Source organism: Cucurbita pepo, chromosome LG05, assembly GCF_002806865.2.
Source record: "Cucurbita pepo subsp. pepo cultivar mu-cu-16 chromosome LG05, ASM280686v2, whole genome shotgun sequence".
Lineage (NCBI taxonomy): Eukaryota > Viridiplantae > Streptophyta > Magnoliopsida > Cucurbitales > Cucurbitaceae > Cucurbita > Cucurbita pepo.
The window spans coordinates 8,629,653-8,645,338 of record NC_036642.1 but is presented as its reverse complement, the minus strand read 5'-3'; the positions used below and the strand labels follow the sequence as shown (position 1 = coordinate 8,645,338).

The window sequence follows — 15,686 nt, the reverse complement described above, 5'->3', positions numbered from 1 at the left end:
ATCAATAGTTTTTAACTCTAATGCCTCGAGAAACGAATGAATTGAGAAGACCATGAGCTGTGGGCGTCCACGATTTGTTAACAAGCCTCGACCTTGTCCTTGATCTCAACTTAAGTGAGGTTGACTCATCTTCGGTCTTGACCTGTGTTGGTCTTTCCTTTTTGTTATAATATCAAAAGTTTGTTCCGATTTATTTTGGTTCTTGGTAAAAACTAGTCAAGTCGGCCTCGACTCTCGACCTCCTTAACGCGTATTTTCCTTCCACTTCTCCTTTCATAAAACTCCGACCCTCTTGTCTATTCGATTGGTTCGTACTAAAGATTAGTCGAAAAATAGGATCTTACTAAGAATTATTAACACAAATATGTACATGTAACTAAAGTTTTGGCCTTTGGGGGACTAATCCAACAACAAAAAGCCAGAGTAGAACTAGAACCATCTGATCCCGCCACCGCTCCCGGCCGGAAAAACTCAAGAACCACCACCATCTCCTCCTCTCTCCTCTTCCCAACACGGCGGCGAGACGACGGCCAAACCCAACGCCGGCGCCGGCCGTAATTCGATTATAAAATCATTTACACACACTATATATATATATTCATCATATCACAAGCAGATCAGAGAAAAACAGAGAAAAACAGAGGAACCCATTTCTCCGGCGGCGCATCACAAGGGAGCAAAGCGATCGATGAGCAAACAAATGGTGGAATCCGACAAGGTTGCTTCTCGGTCATCGGAATCTGCAGAGATGACAACGTTGTTTTCGGATTCTTTGAGGTCTCGCTGGTGACAAAGCTTGGATTTGGGCATCAATGGCTTCTTCTTTTGAGCTTCGACTCTGTTCTTCCATTTCCCCAGCTCGCTCATCCATGATTCTACCATTGCTGCCATTTTTTTCCTCTTCTTTTGCTTTAATTGTTCTTGATTGTGCAATGAGATTCAGAGCAACGGTTGGGGGGAGATTTATATAGACAGATAGCTGCTAAAAAACAGGGCTGCAATGGCACATCCAATTTCAGCTTCGAATATTCTATAATGAAAAATATCATATACCGTTTAAAAAATGTCCCACTTTTAAAATTAAATCCCAATTATTTTATGTAAGTCCCCGTCAATTTAGAGAATAATTATGAGTTTATAATCAAATAATATTATCTATGTCGGGATGAGATTTTTTGGGAAGCCCAAAGCAAAACGATGACAGTTTATATTCAAAGTGGACAATATCATACTATTGTTCAAGTCATGTTCATCTAACATGGTATCAGAGTCATGCCCTAAACTTAGATATGTCAATAAAATCTTCAAATGTCGAACAAAGAACTTCAAAAGATAAAAGAGTCGAGCCTCGATGAAGAGGAGATGTAGAGCCTCGATTAAAATGAGGTGTAGGATGAAAGTCGGACTTGCTAGGGTATTTTTCTAGAAGTGATATTGATGGTGGTAAAAATATTTTTGATTTTTTTAAAGGTTGAAAAATATTAATCATTTCTTTTAGTTTAAAAGTAATTTTGAAAATATTAATTATTTTTATTTAAAATTAATAATAAAATATTTATTTTTTTTAGTTTAAGAATGTTTTTATTAATCTAATATTTAAATTTTTAATGGAACTTAATAACCTTAATAAATATTATAATATTTTTAGTACGTTTTAATGATTATATAATTTTTGTAAAAGGGGTAAAGAGGGAATATGGGTGTGGGGACCATTTTTGCATTATTTGAAGTGATTGAGGGGTTGAGAAGATGATAAGGGTGGGGGGTGATGTGGCTTTGTGGTGGGGCCCATATACTTTAAAATTAAATGTCTCAAATATTTTTTTTTAATATAAAGTTGTTATTATTAAGACCCAAATGAATAATTGTGGATTTTTTTAAATATCTTTTCTTTCATTTGATATTTAAATATCTTTCTAGATATTATCCCATTTTTTTCTCGACGCGTAATAAAAAAATTTGAATTAGACACGAACACGAGTCCTTCCAACATGTTTTATTTTCATTTATCTGTAAAATTCTCGGGAGGTCATCCAACATAAAATTGCTCAAAGTAAAGCATGATTAATTATGAAGTTCATATGATCGAGTGACGAAAAAAAAAAAGTTCATCTAGTTGGTATAGATGGCGACTTTAGATTTTTTTTAAAAAGTATTTTTTAGTCATTCTATGCTCATGATTGCTCTCATTCAGATGTGGTCTCGGTTTATTTATATACCCCTCTTTTACTCGGGTGTCACATGCCCACCAATTTTCGTATTGGTTCGTCTCCGAACCACGTCATACTAGAAGAGGTACTACTCTGATACCATTTCTCGATTTGTACGGGGTCTGGTACCATTCTAAAAAAAAGAATTGTTCAAACAGTTCCTTAGATGTAATCATATACGAACTTTCCTCCTAGTTAGGTCTATGTAAATATATGAACATATCGTTTTCTCAATATAATATCTCAAATAAAGCTATCGATGGTTTAGAAAACTAACACGTTAGTTATTTTAGGTCTCTATATTCATGTAATCGTGTTAGGTCGAAATATCTTATTATTTTTTTTTTTCAAAATATTTTTAGTCTATTAGGGCCAAATTAGGATCATATTAATATTGGCCGACCAAAAACCTTAAAGTCATCAAACAATTTAAACCTTGAAAAGCGGCCATCGTCGACTTGGCCTTATGGACCACGGTCACCATCGACATCCCTCCGAACCATGGTTTGTTTGTCATCGAGCTAAAACTTTCATATTTAGCCCTTGTTACCCTTCGCTATTTCAGTCTCATCCTTTCCTACTTTTTTACTTCCCATTTTTGCCCTTTCGAGGTCGGGTTTTATTAAAGTACTTCATTTTGTAAGTAGTCGTTTTTTTAGTACAACAACGTATGAGAGTGGTAGATGCTAACTTTAAATCCCATGATGCCTAAACAATTAATACGAGTGGATCTTTCTTTTGTTCTATACCTCGAATAAACAAGTTCTAACTGGAACCGCAAGAAGATGAGATGTAACGACCCAAGTTCATTTCTAGCAAATATTGTCTGCTTTGGCCCGTTACGAATCGTCATCAGCCTCACAGTTTTAAAACGGGTCTGTTAGGGATAGGTTTCCACATATTTATAAAGAATGTTTCATTCTTTTCTCTAACCGATGTGGGATTTCACAATCAACCCCTTCGAGGGTCCAACGTTCTTCTATTTCATGAATCTCAAACAAATGGAATTGGATAAACTATGGGAACAATGCAATGAACAATTTCCCTCATGTTCTGTGAAAAGGGCACGACACTAAGCCCCACAGTTTTTGTGCTTATACAACTTTTTCCAAGTTAGATATTGAATTTTGCTCTCTCAGTCCATTTATCCATAACAAAAAGTCAAGAAGAACACAATAATGGATGAGGATAAAAAAAAACAAAGTAGAAGTCAAACCTTATCCACTTTAACACTATCAATGACCCATCAACACCTGTAGATTGAAGAAATTATTTGAACCGACCTAAAATTTCATGCTGAATGGGGTTAATGACTCGAATTACCTAATTTGGGTTCATAACTCAACCCAACCCAATACAGGTGGGTTACTAGGTTGTATATTTAGTTCTTCCCCAGCATGTTTAGAACGAACGAAGCTCTAATAACCATGATTCTTGAAGTTTCCAACTCACCATAGCTATATATCCTCTAAACAACGAGTTGTTGTAGTATAGTGGTAAGTATTCCCGCCTGTCACCTGGGTGACCCGGGTTTGATCCTCGGCAACGGCGTTTTCTTTGAATGGCGAATCTTTCTTCCAAAGTTGGTATCCATTTCTTTGAAAAACTACCTTGCAGTTTCTTCAACTTTTTGAGTAAAAGAGTAGAGAGTTCATGGCTTAACAGATAAGAAAACCAACTTTTTAACTTTTCCATGTAGAGAAGAATGTACAGATGGGAGGCTAAAAGCACTGGAGTTTCAAAGTTCAACCACTCTTCAACTTCCTGCTTTGAAAAAAAAAAAGCTGCATGGACTAAACAAGGATAATCTTCAACAACAGGGCGTTGTGTATTCAAGGCACCTCGTTGTCATCAGTCTTTGAGAAAAACTTAAACATATTGGCATTGTAATGCACTGGATTTGTTCCGGCTGGGCTTCCACGTTTTCCTGCAAAAATGAAGAACGTTATGACAGTGTCAGATATGAGAATGTCCGATCTATGATTGATGGGTAAACAAAAGGTAGCATACGAAGAAGGAGATAATTTCTGCTCAATATGCATATGTAAATGAAGAATCCATTTAGTTCATGTCACAGCTCAAATCCAGCCCAAATCCAGCCCAAATCTATCGCTATCAGATATTGTTTTCTTTGGATTTTTCTTTTTGGGATTCTTTCAAGGTTTCAAAATGCATCTACTATAGAGAGGGTCTAGCCCTACTCCGACTAGTACCTCGTACCGTCGGGTGACTGGCTCTGATATCATTTGTAACAGTCTAATCCTACCGCTAGCAAATATTGTCCGTTTTAGCCCGTTACGTATCGCCGTCAGCCTCACGGTTTTAAAACGCGTCTATTAGGGAGAGGTTTTCACACCTTTACAAGAAATGCTTCGTTCTCCTCTTCAATTAATGTGGGATCTCACAGTTCATCTACTCAAAGGCTTGGTACTAGTTCATAATAGTAACCTCCAAAGGAAAATGAAGCTCACACTAAAAGTAATTTTAAAAGGGCATGAAAGTGAATCACTCAAACATGTCCTCAATAAGCAATTTGGGCAATAACATTATTTGGAATAGTTCTCTCTTTTGTTTTAAAGATTTTCAACAATGTTCCACTACATGTAGAGGTTAAAGCTATAGTGTTTAAATTTTCCATTTAGAATCTCATGAAGCATGCAAGTAAGAAAGGTAGCCAACCTTGAAAACTTTACATGACACAAGTCAAATTCAGCAAACGAATTACCTTGGATTCAAGTTTTTGTTGGAAAGTCATGGGCACGGAATATTGTAACTTTCAGCACAATGTCTTTTATATCAAGCAGTTCAAAAACACAAACATCTTCTTCTTTCAAATCGTTCTCCATGACAAAGTTAGCCCATCCCCTGGTTAGTTTGGTGCCAGGACCTTCACGAACACATCGAACACGCCATTGCTTTCCACTAGAAACCTGAAGCGTGATGTCGCCTGAGATCCCTTTCAGATACTTCTCAGAAAATTTGGACGGTATATGCTGTCAACAAAGGAACCCAGTTCATTTGTATCACCTGTTTCACAACACAGTTGAGAATCACACAATGGAATGTCGAGCTAAAAGACTTACCAGATGGAATCCTCTGCGTACATAGGAATGTCTCATAACAATCCAGCAAAAAGGATTGCCAAACGCGAACTCCTCAACTCCGAAAGCCATCCTAGTAATTTTATGTGGGATGTTTCCACATTTTTTTTCGAATAATGGCTCATTGTAGTAGTCAACTACATTCAATTTTGTTATTAAGAACCAATTTATTTCTTAGAATCTGCAAATTAGTTGAACTGTGTGCATTTGTAGAACTTACTTGGTTCAACTTTTAACTTCTTTTTCCTGGCTCCTTCTTCTATTTCATTAGAGAATTGAAAGGAAAGATTCTCTCTAGCTTTTGCGAGCCCATCTCCATTGAACTGAATACCAATATCTCCATTTGACCTTAGAACTTGCAACTTATCTAAACCTTTGAGTGTATAATCAAAATCCTTTGGAGGATGCAGGTTCTGTGTGTCAAACCAATGCGTAAAGTTCTTAGTGCTAGCTTCATTGGAACTTCCATGGAATTTCTGCTGCTCTGAAGACTCGCAAAAAGCCTTCTTGGCCGAAGAAGTGCTAGCTTCATTGGAACTTCCATGGAATTTCTGCTGCTCTGAAGACTCACAAAAAGCCTTCTTGGCCGAAGAATGCGAAGGGTCCGGAGAACTGTAACCAAATAGTTCAACTAATTTCTCACATTCAGCTTCTTTTCCAAGTGCAATTGGGCTTTGTTCACAGGAAGCATTTGAAGTAATGCATGAACCATTAGAAATAGAAGTCAGGTTGAACATGTAAAAGTTGAAAACGGAATTTCCTTCAAATCTGAACACCAAGAGTTGCCCAACTTGAATGCAATGGTGTCTGATAAATTCATGCCAGCCATCCTCAAACCACAAACTACGGCCATGTCTTTTTAATTCCAGAACCCATCGGTAACCATTAGGAACAACTAGAGTAACAAAATCAGAAAGATCATCTCCAAACTTCTTCGCAAATTTTTTCGGTATTTTCTGTGCATACATCAAATTAATCAGTTAAAACGTTACTAAAAACATAAAACATCTCAATCAGCAGGATTTCAAACAAGGTCTAATAGCCCAAGTCCACCGCTAGCCGATATTGTCCTCTTTGGACTTTGCTTTCAAGGGCTTTCCCTAAAAAACACGTCTACTAGCGAAAGGTTTTCACACTTTTATAAGAAATACTTTATTCTCCCTCCAACCAACGTGGGATCTCACAATCCACCTCCTTTGGGGGCCTAGCGTCCTCGCCGGCATAGTGCCCGGTGTATGGCTCTGATACCATTTGTAGACGCGTTTTAAAACCTGGAAGCCCAGAAGGAAAAGTCCAAAGAGGACAATGTATCTATGATGACTCACTAAAGTGTTAATACCATTATCAGACTCTTACTGAATGGATTGTTATAAGAAATGATAAAAGAAAAGATCATGGTTTTCTCACCCCGTCCAAAACAATTCAACAGCAAACAGCCTCCAAAATTCTTTGAAACCAGAAATTTCGACCTCTTTACTGAATTTCCATGGGAAGAATTGAAAAAGAGAACCAAAAAAAAAGAAGAAAAAACACCATCCTCCAGCAGTTGAACTTGTAAGTCACACTCATTGAGTCACTGCCTAGTCAAATGAAGCTCAACAAGCCTGACAAGATATAGTAAAAAAAGGGGTCCTGGCAGTACATCAAGCTTCATGCACAGACATATTGAACAAGTGTATCAATTAGGAAAGTAAAGATCAATCAACACCAAGAAACTCAAGCTACAAAGCCTAAATCATGTTCTCGGCCATTCAATTCGTTTTGTACTGCTTTCACTCACTCCCCTCTATGCAGCAACAGAATTTGGCTTTGAATCACTCGCCCCTCTAATCCTCCAAAACAATCAAACGAAAACTACCACGAAAAAATTGCACACTAAAATCAGCCAAGAACACAACCACAAAAAGGCGTTCTCCCTCAATTTCTTCACCATCAATGTGCAACATACAAGAAAAAGAAGCTTAGAAGATGAAAAATCAGTCTACATTCTCAAGACCAGAAATGATTCTGGTTTCAATTCATTTTACCATTCGCAGAAGAAAAATCAAAGCAAGATTCAAACAGAAACAAAACGAAATACAGGCGATAACAACAATGACTCATTACCAGCTTCTTGTCTTGAAGAATAGACGGCACTACTAGCTTATAGAACAGGCCAGCCTTCCTCGCTGGAGAGGGTTCATCGAACGATTGAGCCGCATGTTGCTCGTTTGACTCGGCCATGGCTGTTACAGAATTCTCCACGGAAACTTTAGCAGACCATTGATTCACTTTCCATTGGTTTCTGGGAGAATTCTTTGTACCCAAAACCCCGCGCTCTGTCTGTACCAGAAAAGAGAGAGAAATATGAAGTTTTATAATTCCAAAAAATGGACCTTTTTAATTTTTATTTACGAAAATAGACCATTTTTTAAATATAGTTTTGTACATGAAATTACTTTTATGCCCTTATTCACTAAATGTAAAAAAAAAAAATTACTTTATTATAAATAAATTTGTTGTTCAAATTTATGAAAATTTACATCATAATCTTTTCCATCGTAAAAAAAAATGCTTCGGGTTAATGAAAATAGGTGAAAATTTTCATTTTTCTGAGTCGAAATTCATATTTTTCAATCAAGTTGCATAACTTTTTGCCGAGTCTACCAAATCTCGACCGAGAAACGATTGAGATGATCGGGAAGCCACCGAGATTTAAGAATGTTTCGCATATGACTGTTTTAGCTATGAATTTAAGACGATCGGGAGTTGAGAGAGTTTGACGTAGATATTAAAATTAAAAAATATTATTACTTTTGAGTAATTTACTAATTTCAAAAGTAAAAAACTAAAGTGAAAATATTACCATGGAGGTCTTTAATTTTCTAGGTTTTTATTACCTTATTTTGCAAGATTATGATAATAAATTATGGAATAAAATTATTTTTGGTCTCCAAGTTTTTAAAATTAGGTGCGTTATTTAATTCCTGAGAAGTAGGTTTTATTTATTTATTTTATTTCCTACAATAATGAAGTAACCTTTTATTAATTTTAATGATGACGTGGAAATTATAAAACAAAAATAATAAACATAATAATTTTTTTAAAAGAACTTCTCTCTTCTCTCACGACATCTCATCTCTTTTCCCATGCATCCGTGCCAACGATGGATCGACAATTATCCGCTAGAGATAGCAAACTATGACTAACTCCTGTTTAACGGTGGAGATCTAAGACCAATGACCAAAAGTTCGTTATTGGCAATTGCCTCCTTCGATCAGTGAACAGTCGGTATGGGAGCCAACAAACTTAATTCTCACCAGTCTTTAGTACTCAGTTGTCGTCAACGTTGGAGGTAGTTGTTGGCCATCGGTCATCGACATCAAACATGGTCGATGGTGGGGCTATCAATTGATTTTTGTGAGTCAATTTAGACATTTAATCCGAAAATCGTCCATGTCTCCATCCGACTTCTTAAAAAATCTAGACCCTCAATTTAAAATTGGTTAGTTACTTGAAACAAATAATCCAAGTCCATTAACATTGTGATGTTTTTCAAGTCCACAGTTCATGTTGTTGTTGTTTTTTTTTTTTTTTTAATTATTAGACACCAATCCGAAACCGAACCGATTCAATTCAAATTCAGAAAAATGAACCCAACCCAACTCAACCCTTATAGTTCAGATTCAATTCGAATTTAGAAAAATGAACCCAACCCAACTCAACCCTTATAGTTCAGACTGGGTTGGTCCAGGTTGTCCGGTTCAATATACACCCCTAGTATTACTAGCCCTATTTGGTATTTATTGGTCTTGAATTTATTCTAATTTTGTGCTGTTAGGTGGGTAGAAATGAAATAGGTTGCCATAAAATACTTGATTAATTTATTAATATTAATATTATTATATTGAGATATTAGAAATTGTTTATATATTTGAAATTGTGAAACAATGTCAATTAATTAAATTTTTTTAAAAATAAAACTAAATAGACTTTAACATTCATATGCAAACGTTAGTCATTTAATCCACACGTCAACTTACTCATAACAAAACGGACACATGAGAAATGTTTATTTAATCATCTTGATCGGGTCAACCATATTGAATAGTCATGCAGATTAAACAAATATAATCTTAAAATAACGATGAGATAGAATTTAAACACTATCATTAAGATAAAAATTCGTCCAACTGAGAAGAACTTTTGATGGGAACAACCATATCAAATAATCACGTAGATTAAACAAATATAATCTTAAAGTAATGATAAGATAGAATTGCAAATTTAATCTTAAGAGCTTCGCCTAATCTAAAATGCTATCATTAAGATAAAAATTCATCCAACCAACAAGAACCCTAAAACGCTACGAACTAATTTATTTCATATCCCATCAAATTCCATCTTAGACATGACTCTTTGAACCTTTAAGATTATAAAGAATATTTGAACAACAAAGCATAAACTAATAGACCAACCAATTTTTCTTTTGCTTTTGGCTTTTGGCTTTTCAATTCTTTTAATTTTCTGTTCTTCAGCTTTTGAACAGAAATAGATTATAAATAACAGGTTTCAATGGCTTAAAATCTCTCCCTCTTCAACACACTGTCCTAAATTGAGTGTCTTGATTGTTGCTACTCTGTTCTAGCTCAAGCCCATGACAAGACCATTCAGAATGAACCCAGAAATCACGATAAGATAAAGGTTTTACTTCAAACCCAGAAATGATTGCTGCTACTTTAAATCTAGCTAAAGTACACTACAAGAGTATTCGGAACAAAACAAGACGGATCGGTCACTGTAAGAAGAGAAAGTTTCCGCTTCCAACCCAGAAATAAGAACATGCAGATGAAATATGGACTAAATTGAACAAAGGGGATTCTTGTAACGGCCCAAGCCCACCACTAGCAGATATTATCCTCTTTGGACTTTTTCCTTTGGGCTTAGGACATGTATGCTGGGGAGAGGTTTCTATGCCCTTATAAAGAATGCTTCATTCTCCTTCTCCTCCCCAATCAATCTGGGATTTCTAATCCCCTTTGAGCCCACTAGGCATTCAATTTCGCACTAGACTCCACGAGTTAGATGGACATTGTAACAGCTGAGGCCCACCACTAGCAGATATTGTCTTCTTTGGACTTCTCCTTTCAGGCTTTCCCTCAAGGTTTTTAAAACACGTTTGATAGAGAGGTTCTCACACCCTTATAAAGGGTGTTTCGTTCTCCTCCTCAATCGATGTGGGATCTCACAATCCACCCCCCTTCAGGACACAGCGTCCTCGCTAGCACTCGTTCATTTCTCCAATCGATGTGGGACCCCCACCAAATCCACCCCCCTTCAGGGCCCACCTCTTTGGGAAACAGCCTCCTCACTAGCACATCGTCCAGTGTCCGACCTTGATACCATTTATAACATCCCAGACCCACCGCTAGCGGATATTGTCCTTTTTGGGCTTCCCCTTTCAGGCTTTCCCTCAAGGTTTTTAAAACACATCTGCTAGGGAAAGGTTTCCACACCCTTATGAAGGGTGTTTCGTTCTCCTCTCCAACCGATGTGGGATCTCACAGACATTTCGCCGAACAGGGTGGTTTGGTTTGTCATACCATAGCCACGAACTACAACGTCAGCATAGCTAGGGGCAACTATCCAATAAAACCTAAGCAACTGAGAAAGAGCAACTCTTCCTTTGATCCTATCTTATCAATCACTTCGCCCATAAAAAGTTGAAGTTGTTGAGATAATGTAAATCTAAGCATTGAATAAAGGTTCAACATAAAGAACTAATGCTCTTGTCTCGATTGCTATCAACAAAAATTTGAAATCTATTTACAACTAAAGTCAATACAGCTTTTAATAAGTAAACTCTAATTGGATCTTTTTTTTCAACTAAATCATCCTGGAAAGCTATAAACATCAAACAACAGCCAATTCCACAAGAAGAGATCAGAAGCNAAAAAAAAAAAAAAAAAAAAAAAAAAAAAAAAAAAAAAAAAAGAGAGAGATTTGATACAATAGGGTAACCTGGAAATGTCGACCATTAGTTTCTGATCAGCTTAATTTGGCTAGCACTTTGTAGCGAGTGTGGATTCATCATGCTGGGAGGATTCGGGTTTACCATTCGTCTAGCGTCTTCAATGACACGAAACATGGTAACTTTGAGAACGATTTCTCTCACCCTGAGAAGCTCAAACACACAAACGTCGCCCTCCCCTAAATTATTTTCCAGGCAAAACTCATACCATCCCTGACTTAACTTGGCCCGACCAACTTTATAAAGACACCGGACCGGCCACTGTCTCCCATCGGGTGTCTGAAGTTTGATGAATCCTGAAACCCCACTTAGATTCTTTTCAGCAAAGCAAGATGGCAAATACTGTAAAAGTAGAGTGCAGACTATCATAGTTAGTGCTCACATAATTCAATTGTAAAGCTCCCATATTAGATATTTCAATAACCCAAAAATCTTACCATTATGCAACCTCTGTATAGATAAGATGGTCGCAAGACGACCCTACAGAAGGGATTAGCGGGCTCGAACGCTTTTGCACCGTTGACAACTCGTTCTCTTTCTTCTGCTGTCACAGTTCTCTTTCTAGCAGAAGCACTTTCATAAAATCTAAAGCGATTGTCACCGAAATCTTCACTATGAGCAGACGGACGATGCTCGCCTACAGATTGTAAAATATTGGGTAAGATAATTCATAGATTTACAATGCTAAAATGTGAAACAATGGGACAGGAGCATACTAGAATCAAGTTTCCGCTTCTTGCCTCCACTTTTTTTAATTCTGTGAGCATCATCACCCAAATTCTGGAATCTCACCTCATCTGCAGACTTTTTAACCTCCACAGCACTAAACTGAACCCCGATATCTCGAGTAGGTAAATATTTGGATTGCAACGTACTTGCAGATTTTGATTGGTGCAGATTCCATTCATCACCAAATAGCTTGTTTCGTAAAAAACCCGAGTTCAAAGGCTGATTGGAAGGAATGGCTTCAGGAATGTCATAATCCTCCATTTCTTCAAAGATTCGGTTTTGAATGCTGTAATTGTTCCTTTGATTACCACCGAGAGCAGCAGATTGGTAGTTTATCTCAGATGTATTAAGATTAAAGATAAAAATACAGAATGATGAGTTTCCCTCATATCTGAATACTAACAAAAACCCGACCCTTATCGAGTAATGCTCAAGAAATCCATGCCAACCATCTTCAAACCAAAACTTATTATCAGCTTTCCTCAACCCCACACGCCAAACATGGCCATCAGGAACAGTAAGTGTTGCAACTGCAGAAAGATCATCCCTGATCATCCGGAGGAAACTTTCCGGGATTCTCTGCAAAAATATTGAGCAGTAACGGTGTCACATAAATGATCGATAATACAGAAACATAACACCATTCCAACATATTCAACAAGATGACTGCAGGCACTATTACCATTCAACAAACTAAGTCTTCCCTCCCGAGCTTCCCCTCAATGTTTTAAAACACATCCAGTAGGGAGAGGTTTCCACACCCTTATAAGAAACGTTTCGTTTCCCTCTCCAACCGATGTGGGATCTCACAATCCACCCCCTTAAGAGCCCAGCATCCTCACTGGCACACCGCCTAGTGTTTGGCTCTAATACCATTTGTAACAGCCCAAACGTACTGTTAGCAGATATTGTCTCCTTTGGGCTTTCCCGTTCGGGCTTCCCCTCAAGGTTTTTAAAACACGTTTGCTAGGGAGAGGTTTCCACACCCTTACAAAGAATGTTTCGTTCTCCTCTCCAACCAATGTGGGATCTCACAAAGTCAAAGGGAAATGCCGCCTAATTGAAAAGGGGAAACAGTAGAACACTTTATCTATGACTTTAAAAACAAAAATCCTCTAAAGTGGCTGCAGCCAACAGATAAATTGCATAACATGGAAAGCCTAGGTCAAGAAAACCAAGCAAAAATAAGCGATAGCATAGACTACATTATGAGAAGCACACAAACCCAAAGCAGTAAGCTAACATGACGTTCAGCAAGAATAACAAAAGCTTAACATGATGAGCAGTGAAAATAACAATACAACAAAAGACCTATGGAGTTTGCTTTTGACAAGATCCCAACTACTAAACTGGACTAATTCAGCACTAAGAAACAATGGAAAAATATATCAATACTCATTACCAAGGAATCAAAATCTATTATTATGATAAGAACATAATGATACAATGCATATCAAATTAGAACAAATCTAAAAATGCCATCCCTAAAGACTAAGAAGCAAGAACTTGAAGAGAAGGGGTCTAAAATTGAGAAAGTTACTGAGAAGCAGATCATTTAGTAAGCATAGCCAATGCATTCAGATTGCTGAAACTAACAAAAAGAATCAAAAGCATGATTAATAAATAAGCTTAAAAAATGAAAAGGTCAAGCTCCAAATTCAACAATAATAGCCATATTACGACCAAACAAGTTCTTTGATTAATCAAAACTAACATAAAAGTAAGTAAATCATCAACAAAACCAAGTATATCCCAATTTTTTTTCCTTCTTCCCTGATAAAACAGAACACAGATATCTAGGTTTTAGCTTGATTCCATCAGAAGCTCGTTGAACACGAAAGAACTCAGCAAGAGATACACAAGAAACAAGAAAAACTGAGAAACAAACAGTAAAAAGAAGAGCCCTCGAGGCTGATTACTCGAAAAAACAAGCAAGGGAAGCAAAACCCGTTAAAATCGAACAGAAAAGAATCAAGAACGTACCAATTTCCTAGCTTGGATAGTGGAGGAGAGAACAAGCTTGTGGAAATAAGGGCGCGGCATTTTCCTTTTGAGATAGCCCGTTCGGAAAGCTGAAAAATCAGTCATTCAGCATAACGATTCAAAGCCCTCCCTTCAATTTTCTTTTTTTTCTCGTAAGAATCCAAACAACCGGCCGACCGTTCGCCGGATTTCTCTCTCTCAATCTCTCCCCTCAATCTCCGCCGTATGAGACTCTGTTCTATGAGCCCTCAGATCTACTTGCCCCTCTTCCACTGATTCTTCTTCTTCCAGTCAAATTCCATTTCTTCGAATTAATAATTAAAACTAAAAACAAAAGTCCAAAAAAGAAAAAGAAAAAAAAAAAAAAAAGAAACCATTCCTGGGAAAAGAAAACTCAACTTGACCTAAAAGTTGAACCAGCCGATGGAAGGGGTGGCCCACGGTGACCCATCCCAACTCGGCTCGACTTGACTCGGTTTAACTCGGCCGGGTCCACCTAGTCCACTCGTTAACATTTTGTTTTTTTTTTTGTTTTTTTTTTTTTATATTATTCTTGGGAAAATTGATATTTTAAATTTATTTTATTTTATTAATCTCATTAATTTTTAATTTTATATATTTTTAAATATTTTATTTTAGTCTAAAAGGTTATTAATTTAAGTATTTTCAATGAAAATAATGCATTTACGATATTAGTACTCAACATCTGTATCGTTGAGGATGACAATATTTCAGTGGGAGAAAGAGTCGTGATCATATTAGAAGAGAGGGTAGGTTGTGACTTATACAGAGTGTCAAAAGTGATGGTGACTTGTTATTCATTAACCCATAAAAGGGTCGAGAGAGAAAGTTAGTGCATGACCTAATACACCAAAAAGACGTCCACGAAAAAACCAACTAGATAGAAACAAGATTGGAATCAGCATAAGCTCATGGGAGCAATATCGAGTCCCGAACCACGACCCTAGAAATTGGAGTTACCATGAGAGTTTTGATGTCGTTTAAGTGAGATATGTAAGTATCGATAAATGTACTATAATAGAGTCTTGATAAGGAAATAAGCGACCGAGGAGAGTATGAAGGAAGCCCACAAGATAAACGTCAAGCTCAATGAGCTTAATCAAGCTTATGCTCAAAATCAATGGAAGAAAACTCAAATTGACACTAATAATAACGGTTTCACAAATTTTATATCAAATCGTATGAACTTTTTGAGATGCTATGTGTCACAATTGCACTGTTGTGATAGTAGGACAACGATTGTGCAGCACTTGTTCTAGCTCAACGAACAAGTCACTCATGTGAAATTGGTACTTCGCGGACAATATCGATTTATGCTCGAGTCCCGGATCACGTTTGAGAGAATGTTTTAGAAAACATAAGTAAGAAAATACGTTAAAAATAATTTTAAAGAAAACAATGTTATAAGCTATAAGCAAGTAGCCAACAACAACATATATTTCGACAGTATATAACATGAGTAGGAAGAATTGACAACTAGGCACATCCCCGTAGATTTTTTGGGGCATTTTAGTCCTGACGAGTGTAAACATGATTTTGGTGATCTGTCATGCACGAGACACAACGTGAAATGGTAAAAGTCCATCTAACATGNAAAAAAAAAAAAAAAAAAAAAAAAAAAAAAAAAAAAAA

The 15,686-nt window shown here is 36.8% G+C and overlaps 2 protein-coding genes across 2 annotated transcripts; both read right to left on the bottom strand.

Moving 5' to 3' along the window:
* Nucleotides 1–3,876: 3,876 nt before the first annotated feature.
* On the bottom strand, nucleotides 3,877–8,862 carry LOC111795114 (B3 domain-containing transcription factor VRN1-like). Its single transcript, XM_023677364.1, has 6 exons — nucleotides 8,805–8,862; nucleotides 7,418–7,686; nucleotides 5,532–6,267; nucleotides 5,294–5,448; nucleotides 4,936–5,203; nucleotides 3,877–4,137 (listed from the first exon to the last, which is right to left on the bottom strand). Exons 1-5 carry the CDS (start codon nucleotides 8,860–8,862, stop codon nucleotides 4,943–4,945), a joined length of 1,479 nt encoding a protein of 492 aa, XP_023533132.1. The 3' UTR covers nucleotides 3,877–4,137; nucleotides 4,936–4,942.
* Nucleotides 8,863–11,270: 2,408 nt separating this feature from the next.
* LOC111795918 (B3 domain-containing transcription factor VRN1-like) lies at nucleotides 11,271–14,362 on the bottom strand. Its single transcript, XM_023678558.1, has 4 exons — nucleotides 14,034–14,362; nucleotides 12,038–12,629; nucleotides 11,759–11,958; nucleotides 11,271–11,663 (listed from the first exon to the last, which is right to left on the bottom strand). The coding sequence occupies exons 1-4, from the start codon at nucleotides 14,136–14,138 to the stop codon at nucleotides 11,328–11,330; spliced, it is 1,233 nt and encodes a 410-aa protein (XP_023534326.1). The 5' UTR covers nucleotides 14,139–14,362; the 3' UTR covers nucleotides 11,271–11,327.
* Between the last annotated feature and the right edge of the window lie 1,324 nt (nucleotides 14,363–15,686).